Raw genomic sequence first — 24,076 nt, 5'->3', positions numbered from 1 at the left:
CTCATTACAGCCTGTCCAGTGCTTCCTCAAGACCTTGATCATCCCATTCATGGGGACTACCTCTTTCTCCTTTGTCATTGGGATTCCATCCTATATTTTCCTCAATGAGCTCTCCTTCTCTTCTGCAGGGCCACATCACTGGTCTCACAGGGGTGATGGAGTTTCGGGAGGACAGTTCGAATCCCTACGTCCAGTTTGAAATCCTCGGCACAACCTACAGTGAGACCTTTGGCAAAGACATGCGTAAGGTAAGTCTTAGGGCGCCCACCTGCCTCTTTTCCTGAAGTGGTGCCCCTGGCTGTGTGTAATGAGCAGGTGTTAACCACCACCAATGTCCCCTCTTCCTGTCTCTCTCTGACAATGCTGCCATTTCTCTTGGTGTTTACGGGGCACAGTGTGGAGAAGGCTCAGAGAGTTTTTCAATCAGGAAGTTCTACTGATTCAGTCTCTGAGTACAGCAGGGTTCCTGGCACCACCTGGTCCTGCTGCTTGGCCCTGGGCAGCCAACCAAGCAGGCCTAGGCTGAGGCTGGAAGGGGTGTAGTGTTTTCCCAGAGTGGCTGAGATCAGCCCAACTGCGGGACAGGTGTAAGTAACTATGGCTGAGGCAGGAGTCTGAGGTTACAGCCAGTGTCCCCTAGATCTAAGAGTGAGACAAAACCATAAACAGAAAAATGAACCACAAGGAGGGTGAGAAGCAGGGAATGGTGGAGCCCAGTTGGGGGGAGAAGGGAGAGGTAGGTAGACAAGCTGCATAGCTCAGAGTGGGTTTTGGCTGTTTTATTTGGTGCTAATGAGTGTGGCAGACCTGGGGTCTCTTTCCAGTAATACTTTGCCTCTTCCTCTCTCTTCCTATGAAGGATTTTCAGGACTAAAGACTTGGGGGTGGAGGAGGCAGCCTTTGCCCATAGTTGGAACCCCCAAAGTTAAAGGGAGGCTTGTGAAGTCAAGACTAGTACGTATTGGGAGCGGGAGGTCAATGTAGCAAGCAAGGTATTGGAACAGTTATCCAAGAACCCCAGATGTGGTCACTTAGAGCCTGTGTGGAATGGATGATGGGTTGCAAGGTTCGGCCACACAGCTGGCTCAGATGCATTCCCAGGAATGGCCCACACAGAAGGCGCATGTGTTTGTTGGGCCATTAACTGATTGCCATACACTCAGGCATGGGCTCATATTATCACACACAGACACACACACACGTGCATTTCTATACAGTTTAAAGGAGGGCATCTCTACTAATCAGTGCCCAAGAGAAGAAGGACACAGTGAACTCTTACTGGGGCAGGATCAACCTTTAACAAAGAGGCCTCTAGCCTGGCTTTGGGCATTGGCTGGGCAGTGGAGAGGCAGGAAATGCTAACACGCTCTTGAGAGATTGCGAATCTGGGTGACGGCCTTCTTTGGCTGTACTCCTTGAGGAGCAGGTAGAAGGATGCATGTGTGGAGTGGCCGAGGGTATGAGGGCTGGAGAATGTGTTGGGGGTGGTCATTGGTTATCACATGGGAAGAGGACCAGCTTCCCACAGAGGGACTGGGATGGCCAAGGGTACATGTGGGATGTGGGAGTTGGGGAGCTTCAGCTCATCTTAGGACAGAAGGTAGAGTCACTGGTTGGTCCTATAAATAATGGGAGGTTGAATAATTGGTTGTGATGCCACACCAGGTTGGGTGACGTTTTGGAGGTTTGTTTGTGGCATCCTAAAGGGCCAAGGTGGGATGTGCAATGTCAAGGGCATCCGGGAGCCCTCTTGATGTCTCTTAGGGATGCCCAAAGCTGGGAGGTTTGATGGGGGACCAGGAATGGGTGGTCAGCATTGGTCTTTGTTGTTCAGGACCACAACAGAAATCAGCTCATGTTGGGACTCCCACCTGGTAAGGAGCAATGAGAATCAGAAAGCCACTTTAGTCACCCTGATACCAAAGGGGCTTGCAGAGAGTAGCTACCTGCCAAGGCGACTAGTCACATTTGCCACCGTGCTTGCTTTCATCCCCCAGTGATCCTCAGAGGCTAGAGACACTCAGGCCCTGCCTGCTGGCTCCCTTGCTGCCCCCAACCCCAACTTCAACAACAATGTCCCAGAGTAGGTGAGAATGTTGTCCGTGGTGTCCCCGCCTGCTAGGGCCCCAGCTGACCATTCCAGATGCCTGAGAGGGCAAGAGGCACTGTGTCCTCCACTTCCTGTTTCAGGTGTCTGGGCCTTCCCTGTTGCCATGGCAACGCTCTTCCAATACCCCGAAGCCAATGGGAGCTGGAATCTCTCAGTGTAAGGAGCTTCGGAGAGCAGGAGGCCTGAATGTAATTGAGTTGGAAGGGAAGCTGATTTTCAAGTGGGCTTTATTTTAAAGCGTATCCTTTTGTCATTTTAAAATCTGACCTTAATAACTGCATATCCCAGTTGTTATCTGTCTGCCTGGCAGCTTATCTCTGTTAAGGAGAAGTTATCTGGAAAGCAGGGAATGGGATTTACCATAGCAAATGTTTGTTATTCAGGCCCATGGTGCATTCAAGCAAGGTCTGGGAGGCTTTGGGATAAAGCTGGGTGAGGGAATTGGGACGCAGTGTCACAGGTCTAGGGCGGCCTTTGAAAGCAGGGCTGAGCTATACGTTCCCGGTGGAAGATGGGGCTGTGAAGGATAGGGCTGGGAATTGAGGTGACCTAAAAGTAAAGTTTAGGGTGGGCACCAGACTTGAAGGCAGGGTTAGGGTGCTGAAGCACACAAGGGCAGTGCAAAGATCATTCAGGCTAAGGAGGCAGGGTCACCTCTGACGACTGTTCCCCTATCGGATCTCTCTGGCCACACCCAGTTCCGAATGGTGAAAGGAGCTGACTGGGCAGATTGCTAGATGCTGTCATGCTGGAGCAGGGTCAGGGGTTCTCTGCAGAGATGATCTAAGTCTTGATATATGTGCATATCCTAATCTCTCACTATTTTATATATATATATATATATATAATATAACTTCTGTATATTATATATTATGTGTCCTCTTATAATCTCTCTTTATTCTATATGTAGACGTATGTATATGTATGTCTATGTAGATATAAGTTTACATATGTATATATAAGATTAAAAACAACTACAGCAAATAGCTTCTTTAAGATTTAAACCAAGAGGAATCGTTTAAATTAGGGAGCAAATGGATGTTTTCTTAAAGTAAATATTCTGGGGGGAATCGCAGGGAGGGTGAGTCACCCAGACGCTTTAGATGAAGTGGCATCAAGAGACCTCGGATTACTCAGCCCCTTCAGAGGGTGGAAAGGAATAGGTGATTGCCTTGCGCTGCAGGGTGCGGGACAAATGCTAATTCAATTATCTCATCCAGGAAGTGCGTTCTTGTTGAGGGAGTGCTGGATGGCAAGATCAAAGGTCTATGTCACCAGCCCACTGTGTAACTCCAGGCAAAATATCAATCATCTCTGTGTTCTACTTGGAGCTGCCTGGCATGGGTGGTCACCAAGCAGCCTCACTGGAGGGGGTGGGGGGCAGGCTTTCCTGCATAGTCACGTCAAGCTCCCACAGGACTTGGCCTGGCATTTGTCCTGGAGGTGTGTGCTTGTTACCATCAGAGCTCCACAAATTTTTCTTCTCAGTTTTCTCTGTGCTTAGACAAAAATCTGTGAAGGGGAGTCCCATGGCCTTACCCAGGCAAATGTCCTTAGCGGATAACATGAGCTGGGGTGGGATTGTTGGAAGCCCCCTGGATGGGGGTTTCCAAAGGTGGGGGCATGGAAAGCTGTTTCATGGTGGACAGAAGGGAGCAGAGCAGAAATTGTGGAGCTGCTACTTGTGAACAATGGTGCCTTCCAAGTCTGTTGCCTCACCGACTGAGGGATTTTGTGTCACTCCTGCCTCTCCTGAGATTTTGCAGCCACTTCCCTTCCCCGAACCCTCATTTTCTCAGATGGGAGGTGCAGATACTGCAAGAGCCTCCTGGTTGAATCAAGGGGTCCATCGGTATGATGAGCCCAATGCCACTCTTGGCAGTGAGTGCTGTCCTGTGTGGCGCGCCATCAGCTTCCGCCAGGTAGAGCTGTACCCCTTCTCCAAGCTGTCTACTCTAGACTATGTAAAAGCAGAGACATGCAAGCAGGTTTAGAATGTGGCCTTCCACCTTGAAGTGCCCTGGACCTCACTGCTGAAGCCTGAGGCCAGAGACAGGAGGGGGGCTCTGTGTGCCCGTGCAGTGCCCACTCCCCCTTCATGAATGGGAGCAGGTAGCCACTCTCTATAAAGACCCAGTGGAAGAGTGTGCTGGGAACGTTGCCTCTGATGAAATTTTGTTTTTAGGACTGTTTTTGTGTGATTAAAGGAAGAAGGAAAACATGGTTGTCGTTTCTTTTCTTTTTTGTTTGTTTGTTTTCCTTTCCCACAAACATGAGTTGCCTAGAGTATAACACCTGCTACAACCCTGCAGAGACATTTTTCCATGACATGATTACTGAGGATATCTGCCCTTTTCTATCCTAGTGATACTGATGTGGGAGACTCTTTCTCTTCTACCAATGAAGAGTGCCTGTTACACTGACACCCTGGGGAGACTGCCAGCTGCCCCCAGGCCCTTTGAACCTCATTTCCCATGGGCGCCATCCACCTGATTTACTGGCTTAGTGGAGGGTGGCTTGTCTCCTTGGCCAGGATTGGGGGGTGGGGAGTGGTGGGAAGCATCAGGAAAGCCTATGAATTTGCTCTATGTGTTGGCATTCTAGGGCAAAGAACACTCTGGTGTGGTGAGAGAACAGGACTGTTTCTGCTCCTTGTGATAGAGTAGAATCCAGTTCGAACCAAGAGACTAAGGAAGAATTTAGTCCGGGGTCTTCAAGCTTTTCTTTAGTCCTAGAAAATCTGTTCCAGCGGAATCTTATTGGAACCCAGATGCATTAAACAGTTGTAGAAGCCGACATGCAGTGGTTGCGATAGATGGGAAATTGGGGTTGAGGATCCTGAGGCTCCCTGCACCATCTCCCCCATCCCAGTATCTCTGTGGTTTTCTGAGCAGCTCCACATGGGAAACTGAGGCTCAGAGATTGGAATGACTCAGTTATACAGCACCAACAAGCATGTATTTGTGCCTGGGCTGGAAGGCAGATTTCCTGAGGGTGATGTGTGGGGCCTGGAGCCTTCTTTCTGAGCTCAGGACCATGCAGTTCCATGACCCCTAACTCCAGGCAGCCCCCTTTCCACCCCATCCTCCTATCACCCCACTCTGCCTGCCCCCCACAGAGCCAGCAGTAGGGCCTCAGAGTCCATTCCTGTTGGAGCCTGCTGAAGTCCCACCATGGCCCTTGGCTTGGCCTCCCCATTCCAGGCATGACCCAAGAAGTGGGAACCAGTTTAAGATGCTTCTTCTGTCTTCTCTGTCAATTTCCATTCTTCATGAAAGCTGGCTTTGGACAGGAATCAAATGCCCTCCTTGATGTCATGTCCCTGGGAAGGCCTTATGGTTGCTGATAATTCATAGAGTAATAATTGCTCATCATGTAGTGATTGCCATGTCATAGGACCCCGGCCCTCCCGGGGCTTGAAAGTACATCATTAACATTCTGGCCCAGGTCTGCTACACTGTGTTACAAATCTTCCTGCATTCTCAGGGTTCAGAAGTTCTAAGCTGTGAGGCCAGGTGGAAAACGCACCAGCCAGCAGACAAGATAGCCCTGGTGATGAAGTAGGGGTTGCCACTTAGAGCACAGGAGGAATCCTTTACCTGGGGTCTCCAGCAGCTGGTGCCCGGAGCTGCACGGTGGATTTTGCAATGAAGAAGGGGAGGTGGGCAGTGGTGGGGCTGGGAGAATCCAGCACGAGTATTGTGCAGTTTCTCTATTAAGCAGCTCTGATAGAGGCTCCCAGCTGTGCACAGTAGTGAGTCACGGAAGAGAAATAAACTTCAGTCTCTTCGTGGATTAGCATTCTTGCAGCATATTTCCCAAGTAAAATGTCAACCGTTCCGAACCCTTCTGCAGAACCGCCTTTGATAGAGCCAAGAACCAAAACAAACCCTGCTGCTTCCTCTGAGTAAAGGGATAAGGAAAAGATACAATTAAGTGTTTCATTTTAAGTACGTTTATCACTTCATTTTGAAGATAGCATCAATACATGCTCATTTAGGGTAGAACCATTAGAAAATACAGATAAATGAAAAGAAGAATATAAAAGTCAGCCATAATCTCTGAACCAGGGAATAAATACTGTTAGCATTTCTGGTGCATTTACCTTCTTTCTTTATTTTTCTTTCTTTTTTCCCTTGCCCTGTACATGAGGGTAGAGAAAGTGATTCGTTTATTTATCAAATTGCTACTTATTGTGCATACATTTTTATATCCTCACTTTCCACTTAATGCTGTATTGGGACCATTTTTCCTTCTTTTATTCTTTACTCTTATTTTTAATGGAGATACATTACTCAGTTTACAGGAAGCCATCACTTAGTTTATCTTCCTATATGATGAATGTTTCGGCATTTACACCATATTATGATGGAATAATGTAGTAATGAACATCCAAATATATGCAATTTTATTACATCTATACTTATTTCCTTCTATTTTTTTAAGAAGTGAATTACCAAACCAAGGATAATAATTTTTTACAGTTCTTTATATTGTTGACACCCGTTTTTCAAATTGATTATAGAAAGATATAACAATTTGCCTATGCACCAGTAGTATATGGAAGTCTCTGTTACATCCTGTGCTCAAAACATTGAGTGATATATTAAACATTTTTGCTACTTTGGTAGCAGTATGGAAACATAATGTTGAAAAATTTACATTTCTTATGGGATTGTGCATTTAAAAATGCAGTCATTGGTCAGTTATATTTCACATTTTGTAAATTACATCTCAGGTCCTTTGCTCTTTTATATTGGGGATGAAGTTTTTCTTGTCACCTTCTATAACCTGTCTTTCAGAAGGGAATTGATAGTTATTTGTGTCAGATGTTTTGTTCCCATAAATTGTTTGCCTTTGAAGAAACTAATTTCACACAGAGAAGTTTAACAATTTAGTATTTGTATTTTTTTTTAAGAAAGTCATACCCAGTTCACAAAGTAGATACTATTCATCCATACTTTCTTCTAGTATTTTTATGGTTTGATTTTATTTCAGTATAATCTGCCATCTCCTTGGGATTGATTTGGGATGAACTGTGACGTGATGACCTAGCTTTTACATTTTTCAATATTGGTTTCTACTAACCAGGAATCTTCCCTTTTGCTGTTGGCTTGAACATCACTTCTACCCTATGCCCTGATAAATTTCCCACATCCGCCATTGATTTTTAAAACATTCTTAGAGTCTTTTCTCCCTTTTCCCCTCTCAGCTGAAATTTAATCAGTCTTTTTACACTTTTAAAAGGTTCTCTTCTGCAAGTAACAGAATGTTCATCTTGAGTGGAATAAACAATAAAGAAGTCTTATTATCTCACATAAAAAGAAGCCTGGAGCTAGGGTGGCTCCAGAGTTGGCCAAGGCAGAATTCTGTGCCCAGATCAAAGGCTTGGGTGTTTTCAATCTTCCTACTTGGCTATCCTCAGGGCATAGTCCGAGCTCTCTTCTTACTTCAGGATGGCTGTGGTGGTTCTAGCCATCATACCCAGAAAGACAGTAGCAAGTGGGAGAAGAAGGTCATCTCTTTCTGTGTGTTGCTTCCTTTTTATAAATGAGAAGAACTTTCCCGGGAGTTGAGCCTGGCTGCTCGTTTTTATGGAGTGATGCTTTTGCTTTTTTGTTGTGACAGTTGAGGTTTTCCACCTACATGCATGTGACATTGACCTATAGTTTCCCTCTCAGATGCTTGTGTTCAACTTGTATGAGGCTTGTACTCCCTGCTTAACATGGATAGAGTATCCCTCATTCTTTTGTACTTGTAGGGACAGAGCTCTTGAAGGTTCGAAATAATTTAACTTGTAAAATTACATGGGCTGGTTGTCGGTCTTGGAGCTATTACTTTGATATCTTGGAAATTCTCTTTCCTGGTTTCTACATTTCCTTGAGTAATTTTTCGTAATCTACTTTATAGAAAATCTCATATAACCCTGGCATTTTCAAATTCATGACTAAAGCTCTGTATCGTTTTTGCAAATTTTCAAAGTATCTGTCCGTTGAAATATTTTTCTTTTCATTGCTACTGTTGTGTATTTGTGTTCTCTCCCTTTATTGCTTGATTAGACTAGACAGAAGTTTTTTTTTTATTGATCTTTTTCAAAGAACGAGGTCTAATTTGCTTAATCAATTTTGTTGTATTTTACGTTTCTCTAATTAATTGATTTGTTTTTCTTCCTATCTCCCTGCTGCCTAGTGTTTGTTTTATTGTTAATTTTTAGACTTATTATAGGAGGCATCAGATAATTTATTCTTTCCCATTTTGGAATGCTCTCTATTTTATTCTGAATATAGTTGCTGCTGAATCTTCGTGGTTTTTCTAATGTAAACTGACATGTAACACTCCTACAGAAAAGTGCCTAAACCATCAGTAAATCACAGTGTGTTTTCTTTCTTTCTTTTTTTTTTTCTTTTAGATTTTATTTATTTACTTGACAGACAGAGATCGCAAGTAGGCAGAAAGGCAGGAAGAGAGAGAGGAGGAAGCAGGCTCCCTGCTGAGCAGAGAGCCCAAAGCAGGGCTCCATCCCTGGATGCCTGGATCATAACCTGAGCCGAAGGCAGAGGCTTTAACCCACTGAGCCACCCAGGCGCCCCTCACAGTGTATTTTCAAAAACTGAACCCACCCATGCAAATCTACACCCACATCCAGAAATAAGACATCATCAGTGACTCCAGGGATCACCCCGTGCCCTCTTCGTTCACAACACCCACCAGCAGAAACACTGTTGACTTCTAATGCATGCACTACATACACTGTTGTATCTGCTTTCTTTTGCTCAACAATCATGTTTGTGAGATTCATGATTACTGTTGTATGTACTTTAGTTCATTCATTCTTACTGTGTTTTAAAATGTAGGTTTTGGGGCGCCTGGGTGGCTCAGTGGGTTAAAGCCTCTCCCTTCGGCTCAGGTCATGATCCCAGAGTCCTGGGATCGAGCCCCACATCGGGCTCTCTGCTCCGCAGAAAGCCTCCTTCCCTCTCTCTCTCTCTCTCTGTCTGCCTCTGCCTACTTGTGATCTCTGTCAAATAAATAAATAAAATCTTAAAAAAAATAAATAAAATGTAGGTTTTATTATTATTCTGGTATGGTGAGGACAACAGATCCAGAGAGATGCCTACCACTGAAAAGACAGTTTGTTATCGTTCCCAAGAGTTGGGCGCATGCCCCACACACCACATGGGGCTGCAAATAGAAGCACCAGGGTGAGTCAGGCCCCAGAGCAGGCAGGAGAAAGAGCTTTTATTGTGGTTCTTGCAGGAACAAATAGGTGAGGCAGAGGAAGCAGGCTCAGGATTGGGTAGTTTGAACTGACACAATGTCAGTGGGCTCTGGGGTGTAGGGGCTGCTCCTGGCTGTCTGCTATCTCCCCCAAGGATGTAGGCAGAGGAATAGTAGCTCAGAGTGGAAGAGCTGCATAAAGCAGGTGGTTGGGGGTGGGGTGGCAGGCTCTGGATTGGTTAGTTTGCATATGAAAGGCACGCCTACGGGAGAGTCATTTACAGTCTGGGAATTGGCCAGCCCTGGGAGGAACAGTTTCTCTTAAAGGATTAGCAAGACCCTAGTGGCAAAGCTGCAGAAATACAGAAACTAAAAAGACATGATTAATATATGTTGATGTATATAATATGCCTCCTACGACTATTTCACGCTTGGTTTAGGTATTCTGTTGTTGAAGGCACTGGAGCTGTTTGTAGATTTTGTCTCTCACCAATAATATGGCTATAAACATTCTTAGATACATCCTTTAGGGGAACATATATATGTCTTTCTATTGGGTATATCCCTGAGAGTGGAATTACTAGGTCAGAAGGCATGCGTATGATTAACAGATCCCACAAACACTTATCTAAAGGGCTCGTTAGCAGTTTTATTCCTGGGGGTGGTTCCGAAAAGCTGTGGTTGTGCTTCACTGACTCTCTGCGAACTAACACGGGTTGTTAGTCTTTTACACGCTGGCCATTCTGGTGGGTGGGTAATGGTTTCTCACTGTGGTGGTTTCATTTCCATGATGATTAATGATGTGGAGCTCCTTTTCATGTGTTTCTTGGTCATTTGGAGATCTTTGTGAGGTGCCCGTTCAAGTCTTCATGCCTTTTTTCAAAAAAATTTGGCTTTTGGCCTTTTTCTTAGTAATTTGTAGGTGAACCAGATATATGTCCTCCACAAATATATGTATATATTGGCATTGTTCTCACACGCTGTGCCTTGTATCTTTCTTGCTCTTAATGACATCTTTTAATGAACAGAAATGCTGAATTTTAATGTAGTTCAATTTATCCAGTTTACCACTTTTTTTTTTATCTGTTTGTTTACTACATTTGGTGTGCTGTTTAAAAAAAGTGTGTACCTATTTAAGAACACAAAGCTGTCATCCTATGTTTTCTTCTAAATGTTTTCTTGTTTTACACTGCTCATTTGTGTCTGCATTACATCTGGAAGTGATCTCTATGTAATGTGTGTTTGGAGGCAAGATGCATTTAAAAAAAAATACAGGTATTTGATTGACCCAATACTATTTATTGAAAGAATAAACTCTTTTCCCTACTGCTTTATCATACTCCCTTTCTCAGAGGTCAGGTAACTGTATATTGTGGGTCTGGTTTTGGACATCCTCTTCCATTTCATTTGGCCATTTGTATGTGTACCAGTATCATACCATTCTAACAATCAACATTTTTTCTTTTTTTCTTTTTTGTTTTGTTTTGTTTTGTTTTGCTTTTGAGAGAGAGAGAGAGCATGCAAGCAAGGGCGGGAAGGGGTGGAGGGGGCAGAGGGAGAGAATCTTAAGCATGACTCCATGCCCAGCACTGACCCCAATGTGGGGCTCAATCCCAGGATCCTGAGATCATGAGCTGAGCTGAAATCAAGAGTTGGACATGTAACCGGCCGAGCAATCCAAGTGCCCAACAATCATAGTTTTATCATAGCTCTTGAGTGCTGATAGTGGAAGTCCTCTAGCTTTCTCCTTTTTTTCAAGATAGACGTGACTATTCTTGGCCCTTTGCATTTCCTCCTACATTCTAAAATTCGATTTTTATTTTCTGCAAAGAAACCCTGAAACTTTTATTGAGATTGCATGGACTTTAGATCAATTTAGGGAGAATTAACATCTTACCAACATTGAGTGTGTGAACATACTCTGCCCCTCAATTTATTTAGATCTTCTTCAGTTGCTCCCAGGAAATTTTGTGGTTTTTACTTAGAGATCTTGAGTAACTTTTGTTTGATTTTTTTTCCCCCATATGTTAATATTTGTGATTATATTATAGATAGTATATATTCAAAATATTTTTTACTTGTTTGTTGTATGTATATAGATCTATTATTGGTTTTGCATATTAAACTTGCATTTAGTGAACTATTCACTGATTTATTCTAATAGTTCACCTGTAGATTCTTAAGATTTTCTACATATATAGTCACATCATATGAAAAATGGGAGTTTGATTTTTTCTTTCCCATTTTTATGCCTTTTATTCCTTTCTCTTTCCTTACTGCACTACTTAGGGTCTTTAGTTTAAGTTGAATAAATGTAGTGATAGTGGGCATTCTTATCCTTTTCTTGATCTCAGAGGACAGCCTTTTTATAATGCACAATGTTGCATTACATTTGCTACATATTTTTGGTATGCACTTGTTTTAAGATTGACAAAATTCCCGAGTTCGTGCTTTGCTAACAGTTTTGTCAAAAAGGAGTATTAAGGGGCACCTGGGTGGCTCAGTGGGTTAAGCCTCTGCCTTCTGCTCAGGTCGTGATCCCAGAGTCCTGGGATCAAGCCCCAAATCCGGCTCTCTGCTCAGCAGCGAGCCTGCTTCCCCCTCTCTCTCTGCCTGCTTCTCTGCCTACCTGTGATCTCTGTCGAATAAATAAATAAAATCTTAAAAAAAAAAGGAGTATTAATTCAGTCAAAGGTTCTTTTGCAACTGTCAAGATAATTATATAATTTCTAGTTTAACTTTCTCCTGTAAATGTGGTAAGTTACATTGACTGATTTTTTTTTTTTTCACTTTTTGAGGCCACTTATTATTTCTCTTCTCTGGATCAGTGCTACACCTTGCTGTTTTGATTCTTACTATTTTACAATATGTTCCAGTATTCGGAAAGGTTGATACCTTCTGATTTCTCTTTCTTTTCAGAATATTCTTTAAATTAAATTTTATTCTGAGATTAGCAATAATTCACCATCATTTGTAAGAAATAATAGAGAAAAATCCAGAGATCCAGGGCAGCCTTTATTAAGTTTCTCCCAGTCGCGGCGCCTTGTAATACTTGCGTACAGTAACACAGTGAGGATATTGATACTGATAGGGTTCATGAATCTGATTCAGTTTTAGATTTCCTCAATTTCTTTTGTACTTATGTCTGTGTATGTTTGCTCTGGCATTATGATATACATACATGACTTACCAGAGTCTACTCATGTCAACATTTTGTCACATCAAGTGATGTCTGGAAATCTGACTTTCATTTAAATGGCTTTTCCTTTTTCACTTTTTTTTCTTTTTTTAAAGATTTTATTTATTTATTTGACAGACAGAGATCACAAGTAGGTTCCTTCTTCACTTATAAATATCATTGTCTTGCTTCTTAGCTGGTGTTGTAATTTATATTTTAATCATCAAATATGATTTATAAAACTCATGGGGAAGACAGTCTATTGTATATATTCCTATGACTGCTCTTTTTTTTCTCTTCTTTCATATTTCCGATGCTCCAAGAATTATTCTGTAATTCTAAATATTCTGAATTCTAAATTCTGCAATTCTATATATTCTGTAATTCTAAAATAAACTTCCTTTGGCAATCTTTAAGGATCTGCTAGCCACACATCTTTTAGTTTCCCTTCATTGGATCATGTCTTTATTTCCCTCTTCATCCTCGAAGGATAGTTTTGCCAGAAACATAATTTGTGGATGAGAGTTCTTTTTTTTCCCTCCCGAGAAGTGAGAAGTGGAGAAGTGTTATGCCATTCTCTATTGGCCTCCATGGTTTCAGATGAGAAAGTCAATGTCATGTAAATTGTTTTTCTTCTGGATGGTTTTTCTCTGGACGCTTAAAAAAATTTTTTTTTCATCTTTAGTTTTCAGAAGTTTTATTATGAAGCCTCTTCATGTAGATTTCTTTGAATTCATTCTGTTGGCTGTTTCTGTGTTCTTGAATTTATAGGTTTATGTCTTTCATGAAATTCAAGAAATTACTAACAATACTCCTTCAGCCTCCATTCTTTCTTTTCTCCTTCTAGGATTTCAGTGGAATGAAGTTGAGGTCTTTTGTCCCTCAAGTCCCTAGCAGAGGTCCTATTCATCTCTTTTGCAGTCTGTTTTCTCTCTGCCACTCATGTTGAGGAAATTTCACTGCTCTGTTCTCCAGTTGCTGATTCCATTTCCTGTCATTTAAATTCAATGATTGATTCCATCCAATGGGTTTTTAATTTCTATTATATTTGTTTCAGTTCCATGATTTCTTTTTCATTCTATTTTGTATACTCTTTGCTGAGCTTTTCTTTTTTTTTTCATTTGTTTCAAGAGAATTTGTAATTGCTTGTTGCAACATTTTTATGATGACATTTAAAATCCTTATCAAATAATTCTAACATCTCATCATCTTGGTCTTAGCATTAGTTGTTTTTTTCTCATCCAAGTTGTGATTTTCATATGATGGATCATTTTTTTATTATATTCTGAACATTGTGGTAATTATCTTACAAGGCCATGTTCCATTTAAATCTTTTATTTTACTAGGGAGTTCCCCTCTTCAGTTTTGGCACAAAAGTCTGTCCTACTTTTCTCTGCTATGCTTCCAATGACTACTTAATTTTAAGAGCTGATAGTATTTGGTCTACTTAGTTTATCTGGTGCTTTTGGGGGAAAGTGAATGGGTTTCTCTGGATGAGTCACCTGGTACCTCTTGTTGAAGGAAAGGAGTCTCTGGCCTATGAAGCTGAGGACCACTTCTCAGGCTGGACATTTGTGGTCAGATTGCCCTGCCTCTGGGGAACGGAGGGCGCCTCCCTGGTTGAGCCCTGACTGTGGCAGGATTCACCCTTTTGATACCACCTGGTGGCTGTCAGTGGAGGAGGGCATTCTCAGGCCTATGGGGACAAAAATGCCTCATGGATGAGGTACTGGTGGAATCACCCCTGTTACTTTTGCCCAACTGCCCAAATGAAATGTCTCACGGTGCTTCAGGGGAGGCTCAGGCTAACGTGGAAGAGAAGGATTGTCTAGGCTATGCCATTTATTGCCGAGGAGCTCCTGGGGGTTTCCCTGGCTAGTGCTTCTGGGTTAGACTGGCTAGGGAAGCATGAACCTCCTTGGGCTACCTCCAATTGCTAGATTAGGAGTTCCCAATTCCAGGCCTGAGATGCTTTCTTCTGTTGGTTGGGGACCATAAGACCCTCTGGCACTCTGTGCTTCCAGTCCTGAGTTCCCTAGCCCATGTGCCCTCATCTCCCCATCTTTCAGAAGTCTCCTTTTGTGTTCTCCTGCATCATGTCCAAGGCTTCTAGTTGTACTTATGTTACTGTGATATGCTATTCTTTTCAGTGGCTTCTTGATATGTTTGGTTACATAAAGTATTTTTTGGTTTTCTTCTTTTCATTTAAAGCTACTAATAACCTTCTTAGTACACTACAATCTAGGTTTTTGATGGGTGATATTTTGTCTGTTTACATTCCAAGTAATGGCTAATCTCTTTGGGTGTATGGTCATCATTTTCCTCTTCATTTTCTATTTGATCCACATGCTTCATATTCTTTTTTTTTTTTTTTCTCTTCTCTCACGCTCTCTCTCTCTCTCTCTCTTTTTTTTTTTTGATCCTGATCTGGTTTATTTTTATTTTTAATTTTTTAAAAATGTTTATGTGATTTATTTTAAAAATATTATTTTATTTTCTATTTTATAACTGTTGAATCTACATATATTTTTTAAACCCCACAAGTTATTACTATTCAGTTTGTACAATTGATTTTTTTTTTTAAGATTTTATTTATTTATTTGACAGAGAGAGATCACAAGTAGATGGAGAGGCAGGCAGAGAGAGAGAGAGAGGGAAACAGGATCTCTGCCGAGCAGAGAACCCGAAGCGGGACTCGATCCCATGACCCTGAGATCATGACCCGAGCTGAAGGCAGCGGCTTAACCCACTGAGCCACCCAGGCGCCCCTACAATTGATATTTTTATATTATACACACGTAAGTGCTCCCTCCTATTTTCGGGAAGAGATTGTGTAAAGTGGTGATTATTTCTTCCTGAAGTGTTTGGTGGATTTCATCAATGAAATCATCGATGCCTGAAATTTTCTTTTTTGAAAGTTTTTTTTTTTCTTTTCGTTAAAGATTTTATTTATTTATTTGACAGAAAAAGACTGGGCACAAGTAGGGGGAGCAGCAGACAGGGGGAGGGGAGAAGTAGGCTCCCTCCTAAGCAGAACACTAGGGGTGGGGATAGGTCCTAGGACCCTGGGATCGTGACCTAAGCCAAAGGCAGATGTTTAACTGACTGAGCCACCCAGGTACCCCCCCCAAATATATATTAAACACATTAAATTTGTCATTAAAAATCCTTTCAAGGAGTTCCTGGATGGCTCAGTCAGTTAAGTTTCTGCCTTCAGCTTAGGTCATGATCTTAGGGTTCTGGGATCAAGCCCTGTGTTGGGCTCCTAGCTCAGCGGGGAGTCAGCTTCTCCCTCTCCCTCTGCTCCCCTCTGCTCTCTCTCTCTCAAATAAGTAAATAAAATCTTTAAAATATATATTGATGTTCAGGATATTCTGGTTATCTATTTCTTCATGAGTGGATTAGGGTAGTTTATGTCTTTCAAGGAACTGGTCCTCCCTGTTTAAGTTGTTTAATTTATCAGCATATAATTATTTATAATATTTACTTGTTCTTTTAAAGTCTGTAGTGATAGCTCATTTTCACTGAGGATATTGGTGATTTGTGTCATTATTTCTTATTCAGTCTGACTAATTTTATCAAAAGCCTGAGTTTTTCAAAAGCCTACTTTGGGTTTCATTGATTTCTTTCTATTGTTTTTGTTTTTCAAATTCAATGATTATTTTTCTTTTATTTATTATTTACCTTCTTTTGTTTGTTTTGGGTTTAATTTGCTCTTCTCCTCAAAGGTGAAAAATTAGATTACCTATTTTATGTCTTTAGTCTTTCTCTACTACGAGCTTTTAATGCTATATATTTCCCCATAAACACTGCTTTGGCTACCTTCCATAAAACTTGATAAGTTTTGCCATTATCCATCCATTTATTTTCAATCTGTCTAGCATTTTTGATTTAATTATGACTTCTATGGGGAGCTCATAGTAGGGTCTTACTTTTTGTCCACCCTGTCAATATCTGCTATTAAATTGAAGTGTTCAGACCATTTCCACCTTAGCTAATTATTGATAGAATTGGATTTATGTCTACAAGTTTGTTAGTTATTTTATTCTCATTTTATCTTGGTATTTTGTGCCCTCTTTCTTCCCTTCTTTTGGATTGTGTATTTGAATATTTTTAATGTTCCATTTTAGTTTATTTATTTGGTTCTGGGGGTTATCTCTTTGTATCAATATTTAGGGGCCTTATTTAGGGATATATTGCTCTATATATCTATAGGTCTGTATCTATCTGTATCTCACAGTTTACTTTTTGAGTTAATACTGTTCTATGTTACATAAACTGTAACATATAGATTGTAACATATAGGTTCCTATGACTCTCTCAGTTTATCTTTAGTTTACTTTGTGTTATAGGTGTCACATGTATTTACATACGTTGGAAACCCTCCCATACAATATAATGACTTTTGAATTTTAGCAGTCATACACATTTAAGAGTACTTCAGGTGGGGAAAAAAGGTCTTCAGATATTTACCATTTATTTTATTCTCCTTTACCCCCCAAGAGCCATGTTTCCCTTTGAAATTGTTTTCTTTAGCCTAAAATAATTCCTTTAGCATTATTTGTATGTAGTGCAGGTCTGCTGGCAAAAAATTCTCCTAGTCTTCCTTTTTCTGAGCTCTTAATTCTTCTTTATTCCTGAAGGATATTTTAACTTTGTATAGAATTTTAAGTTGATAGTTTTTTTTATCCTGGCCTTTGTATTCTCTGGGAGAAATCCGTGGTCATCCCACTCCTGGTTTCCTTGTATGTAATGTGCTGTTTTCCTCTGGCTGCTTTCAAATTTTTTTCCTTTTGTTTTCAGCAACCTGTTTAAGATGCATCTAAGCAGTTTTCTTTGTGTATATGCTTTTAGGAGTTCATTGTGTGTCTTGAAATTATAACTGTCTCTTTTACCAATATTAGGAAATTTTCTGCAGTTATTACTTTAGGTATTTTGTGTGTGTGTTGGGAGAAAAACTTTTTCTTTCCTTCTGCGGTTCCAATAGCACATATATCAATATGGATATTTTTAATATCCAACAGGTCCCAGGCTCTTTCATTTTCAACCTTTTCTGTCCCTATTTGTTTTTTGGGTTGAATAATATTTGTTTCATATGTGTTCAGGTTCACTAACTCTAGAGCAGTGATGGGTTTCCATGCTGCCTTTAGGTATCACTGCTGTCACCACCACACTGATCATAGTGAGGACCCTCTTAGGGATAAAATGGAACAGGAATAGAGGGGAGAGAAATATATATATAATTTTATGCACATGCATATACATGCAATTAACATAACATATGTCTCTATCTGTGTCTAGTCTACATGTTTGTCTATGTCTGTATGGGGTGGGGGAAAGGAAATTCATCTGTGTACAGTTTGCTTCTCTAAGTTTTTATTCCCGTTCACATTCTGCCTACATTTTTTGTCACCCATTGGAGTCCTCAGGTAATTGTTTTCTGCATTTTCTCTAGAAATTAGAGTTCCATCAAGCAGGAGCTATGGGCTAAAGTAGATTTATGGCAACATTGCAGAACTAGAACTCCAGTCATATGTCTTTTAAATAAATTAAGAAAATAAAATAAAAAAAATGCTTCAAATTGCTATCTATAAGAGGGTTTCAACAACCACTTTATTTCATGGCCATTATCACAAAGTACCTCACCATCATTTCTTTTCTTTTTTTTTTTTTTTTAATATTTTACTTATTTATTTGACAGACAGAGATCACAAGTAGGCAGAGAAGCAGGCAGAGAGAGAGAGAGGAAGGGAAGCAGGCTCCCTGCTGAGGAAAGCCCTATGCGGGGCTCATTCCCAGGACCCTGAGACCATGACCTGAGCCGAAGGCAGAGGCTTAACCCACTGAGCCACCCAGGCGCCCCCTCACCATCATTTCTTGAAGTGTATTTTCACTGGGTACCAAATTCAAGTTTCCAGTTATTTAAAAAAATACTTTACAAATGTAATCTCATTAGTCTTTTGTCTACCTAGATTTTATTTTGAAAAGTCAGTCATCAGTCTTACACCTCTCAGGGAGAGTGTGTGTGTGTGTGTGTGTGTGTGTGTGTGTGTGTACTTCCAAGTTGCTTTTAAGATTTTCTCTGTCTTCGATTTTCAGAAGTTTGAGTATAATGCATATAGGTAGGTATAGTTCCCCCCCCCAATCCTGCTCTATTTGTTGAGTCAATGGTTTGATGTATTTCATTAGACTTGGGAAATTCTCAGCCTTTGTTTCTTTTAATATTGCTTGTGACACTTTGGCTCCCTTTTTCAGACAATTAAACATTTATTAGACACGTTTAACAAGAACCCACATCTTCTGTACTATATTTTCCCCCTTTTTTTCCACTCTCTGAGCTTCATTTGAATATTGGGTATAAACATGTCTTTGAGTTAACTAGTCCCATCTTCTCTTGGGTCTTGTTTTTACACTGATTCAGTGAATGTCTAATTTTACATTTTTGTTTTACAGTTCATGACCGTCTTTATAATTCTTTTTTATGGGTTCAAATTATCTGTGCAAAAAATTTCAACTTTATATCCAGGTTCTTTCTCATTTCTTCTGTTTTTCTTAACATATAGATGTGACCTAGATTTACTGTTCATTTTTAAATCTTGGTCTGTTATCACCAATATTCATCTACTAATGATTTAATTTTATTAGCTGTTTTATCTCTCGATTAATTACTTTCTTAAAAAAAATAGACATTTATAGTAGTAATTTTTGTTTTATCCTCAGCTGTGGGAGATATTTATAGGGTGTGGTTTATATTATGTTTCTCTGATGATTGTGAAGTGCTGTGCTCAAGAACATCTGAGTTACTAACAAATCATCTTGATACTATTGAGGTTTGGTTTTAGAATTTGTTACAGTGGTTCTTTTTTAGATTTTACTTATTTATTTGAGATAAAGAGTGAGAGAGAGAGAAAGCGAGCATGAGTAGGGGAAGGGAGAAGGAAAAACAGACTCCCCACTGAGCAGGGATCCTGATGCTGGGATCCATCCCAGGACCCTGGGATCATGACCTGAGTTGCAGGCAGATGCTTGACTGACTGAGTTACAGTGATTCTATTGGAGGTCTTCCCCTCACTCTTATAACAGGATTCTTAAACTTGGGACATGGCCTCCTGGGGTCTCAGTCGAAAGTGATTGGTATTCATCAAGATATTGAAACTCAAGTTTTTAGCCTACAGTTTAACATGTCTCTAGCATTTTATTTTATTTCATTTTTAATAGTTTATTTATTTATTTGACAGATCACAAGTAGGCAGAGAGGCAGGCAGAGAGAGAGCGGGAAGCAGGCTCCCTGCCGAGCAGAGGGCCCGATTCAGGGCTTGATCCCAGGACCCTGAGACCATGACCTAAGCATGAGGCAGAGGCGTAACCCACTGAGCCACCCAGGCGCCCCGTCTCTAGCATTTTATATCCTCTGAAATATCTGCTCATTTCTCCATCCTCCCAGGGGGTCAATCACATCCTCTTTGCTTCTTTGCAAGCTAGATACGCATCTTAGGAGTGATCTAAGAACTTGTGGATAACCTTTACAGACATATTTTATACTTTCTCACTTCAGCTTCTTCCCTCTCTTAACACACTTCAGAATTTTATTTTACCTTGGTACCACAAAATGTTCCCTCCATCTAGTGAGGCTGCCGTTCCATGCTGTTGTTTGATTTCCATGGAAAATGGATTAACAGTGTCTTCAGTAAGTAGATCTAGTGTGAATATCAGGCTCTTTTCATGTTTTTTTTTTCATTATCTCAAATGCAGTCTCATACTGGTTGACATATAAAGGCCTAAAAACAATTACTTTATACATTTGAATAAGTTTTATTGTTGCTTACTATGGTAAGTTATGTTATTTTTATGATTCTTCCACATATTTATTCTTGCCTCCCCACCCCAGCTTGACACATTGTTCAGCTTAAATAGTTTTGAACTTTCCGATAAGGGTATCATGTTGTATACCTTGTTGTCTACATAGTATCATGTTGTGTACAACTTAACTTTTAAATTCAACATTATGTTAATGAAGTTTGTTATATGTAGCCAAGCTGTTTAATTTTTAGGGATGTCTAATATTTTATTTTCTGAGTATATGATTTATTTATCTATTTTCCTGAACATGGACTCTTGATTTATTTCTAGTTGTTTTTGTTCCTTCTTATAAACCTTACTGTTATGAACATTATTTGGCATGCATGTGTTTAGGTGCAAGAGTGTCCCTTGACTGTGAATAGACATGGAATTGCTGGGTTACGAATGATCAACTTAAAAACCAACTTATAGGTTTTTAAGTTGATCATTCGTAACCCAGCAATTATAGGGGCACCTGGGTGGCTCAGTGGGTTAAGCCGCTGCCTTCCGCTCAGGTCATGATCTCAGGGTCCTGGGATCAAGTCCTCCATCGGGCTCTCTGCTCAGCAGGGAGCCTGCTTCCCTCTCTCTCTGCCTGCCTATCTACTTGTGATCTCTGTCTGTCAAATAAATAAATAAAATCTTAAATCTTAAAAAAAAATCTTAAATCTTAAAAAAAAAACAACTTATAACAACAACAACAACTTTTCCAAAGTCCTTGTATTAATTTATACCACCAGCAGTGTATGTGATAGCCCTTTGATCCACATCTTCTTCACCCCTTACTATTTTTTTGACTTCTTATTTTTGCCAGTTAAGACTATAAAATAGGGACATATTTTGATCTTGATTTGTATATTGCTGATCACTGTGAAGAGTGAGCATCTCGTCACATGTTTATTTAGCATTCATATTTCCTATTAGTGTTTACTTCTCATTTTTTCTGTTTATTATATATTATTGGATTATTTCTGACTTTCTCACTATTAAGTACATTGTTCTCCAGTGTTTTTCAGTTGTTCCTGGAGCTTACAACTTTCTGGCTTTCAGTCATGCACCTATCATCCATGATTTGTATCAGGGTTTTTTCCCTCCATCTCTATCTTAAAAAAAAAAAAAAAAAAAAAAAAAAAAGATTTATTTATTTATTTAAGAGAGAGAGCATGAGCGTAGGGAGAGGGAGAGAGAATCTCAAGCTGACTTCATGCTGAGCGTGGAGCACAACATATATTTTATTTAACATATCATTATGTATTTTATATGTTGTACAGTTTCAAATGTTATGTTTAAATTTTATTTTCTGATTGGTAATTGCTGGTATGTAGAAATACGCTAGATTTTTACATTTTGACATTGTACCCAAAGATCTTATTAAAATTATATCTTAGATCAAATAGTTTTTTCCTAGATTTCTATATACATGACCAGAAAAGGAAGCCATCTTCTTTCTACCTCCCTACCTCCTCCCTCCTCTCTTTTTCTTCTTTTCTTTCTTTTTTTCTCCACTTTTCCTTTTATACCTCTAGTAAGATGCTGAAAAGACATGGTGAGGGGCACTTGGGTGGCTCAGTGGGTTAAACATCTGCTTTTGGCTCAGGTCATGACCCCAGGGTCCTGGGATTGAGTCCTACATCAGGCTCCATGCTCAGCCCGGAGCCTACTTCTCCCTCTCCCTCTCTCCCTCCACACCCTCAGCCCTGCTTGTGTGTTCTCTCTCTCTCTGTCAAACAAATAAAATCTTTAAAAAAAAAAAAGGAAGAAAGAAAAGACATGGTGAAAGTTGATACCTTTTCCTTGTCGTGATCTTAGTGGGGAAGTATTCAGACTCTTACCATTAAGTAAAATGTGAAATGAAAGTGCTCTTTGAACATGCTCTTATCCAGTTCCTACTTTGCTGAGATTTTATCGTAAATAAACTTTGAATGTAATCAAGTTTTTTAATGAAACTATTGTGGTTATTATGTTAATTTGTGGCTTTATTCTGTTAATGTGATGGATTATATTGATTGGTTTTTGAATGGTAAGACAACCTTGCCTTTCTAAGATAAATTCCCCCATGGTCACAATGTACCCCTTTAAAGTGGATTTGATTTACTTTTATGAGCGAAGTGAATCTATCATTTTTATATCTTGTAATGTCTTAAGTATTAAAATAAGAATAATGCTGACCATATGAAATGAGCTAGAAAGTATCCTCTTGTTGTCTAAAATTGTTTGAGTGAGATTGGTATTTTTTCTTCTTCAAATGGGTGTTTGGGTAAAATCATTTAGTTCTGCAGTTTTCTTTGTGGGAAACTTTCAAATTATGAATTTAATTTCTTCAATAGTTATAGGCCTATTTAGAATTCCCCTTTCTTCTACTGTCAGCTTTGGTCATTTCAATCTCAAAACATTTTTTTTTTTTCCATTTCATATATGCTTTTAAACTTATTGACAGATCTCATTTTTAACATTTCTCCATCTTTTTCTCTCTGTAGAATCTGTAGTCGTGTCCCCTCTTTTGCTCCCTAAATTGGTAATTTATGCTTTCTTTCATTTTCTTTCTCCACTTGATCAGTCCAAAAGGATTTTATCACTTTGCATTGACATTTTCAAGAACCAATTTATGACATCACTCTTTTTCCCATTTTTTTCAATTTCATATATTTCCCCTTTTAATATTCTCTTAATTCTGTTCTGCTTTGTTTTAATTTGATCTTCTTTTGATTTCCTAAACAAAAGCTTGAGTCATGATTTTATGCCTTTTTCTTTTTAGAAATGTGTATTTAGGAATGTCATTTTTTGCTAAGTTTCCCACAAACTTTGATGTATTTGGATGTGCCTTTTGTTTTAGTTCAAAATATTTTCTAATTTTCACCATAATTTTTTGACCCATTGTTTATTTACTTGTATATTTGAACATTTTCATCACTTAGAAAATATTTAGAATATTTTGTTACTAATTTTTTAACTGATTTTGCTTCGGTTACGGAATATTGTGTGTACGATTTTCATACTTTTAAATTTATTGAAACTTGTCTGATGGAAGAACAAGAGTTCATGTAGGTGAGTAGTACTTCCTTTGTACTGTAGTGTTAATGTGTGTTCCATAAATGCCAGTTGGCATTTGTACATAATGATGTTCCAGCCTTCTGTACAGTTACTGATATTTTTTATATATCAATTGCTGAGAAAAGAATATTAGAATTTTCTGTCATTTTTGGTACATACATAGATGAATTATTACTTTTATTTTATTTTTGAAGTGGGGAGAGGCAGAGGGTGAGGGAGAGAGAATCTTGGAGCAGGTGCTACACCCAGCATCCACTGTGGGGCTGGATCTCTCAACCCAGATAACATGACCTGAGCTGAAGTCAAGATTTGGACTGAACCACCCAGACGCCCTTCTTATATTATTATAAAAAGACCTTATACAGTGGTGCTCATCCCCTGACTTCTTGATCCACTCTAATTCTCTTTGCCCTCAAATATCATCTCTGCTGGGCTTCATGGTTTATCTAGTGGTATGAACCAAACCCTGATGCTGGTAAGTCTGAGCTTCTAGGGATAATACTTCTCAGGCTGGGTAACTGTACTTGTAATTCATTCTTAATTGGTCAAGGCAGCACCAAGAGGCACCCAGATAGAGCACAGGCTTTTCTTCCTGCCCCCACTATGTAAGCAGGGTTATACCCTCCCAGTAAGCCTCCTGTCTTCTCTTTTCACTTGCTGGTCCTTGGACACAAAGAGTT

General features: G+C 39.9%; 1 protein-coding gene across 2 annotated transcripts in view; it reads left to right on the top strand.

The window, feature by feature from the left end:
• The window catches only part of GRID1 (glutamate ionotropic receptor delta type subunit 1), a 694,055-nt gene that overhangs the window by 486,766 nt on the left and 183,213 nt on the right, over window positions 1-24,076 (top strand). For both annotated transcript variants that reach the window (XM_047703440.1, XM_047703441.1), the window contains exon 8: window positions 129-248. In XM_047703440.1, coding sequence (XP_047559396.1) covers window positions 129-248 — 120 coding nt within the window. The remainder of the gene's footprint in view (window positions 1-128; window positions 249-24,076) is intronic.

This window comes from Lutra lutra, chromosome 14 (genome assembly GCF_902655055.1).
Source record: "Lutra lutra chromosome 14, mLutLut1.2, whole genome shotgun sequence".
Lineage (NCBI taxonomy): Eukaryota > Metazoa > Chordata > Mammalia > Carnivora > Mustelidae > Lutra > Lutra lutra.
The sequence above is the reverse complement of the archived record's forward strand: the minus strand, read 5'-3'. Positions and strand labels throughout refer to the sequence as shown.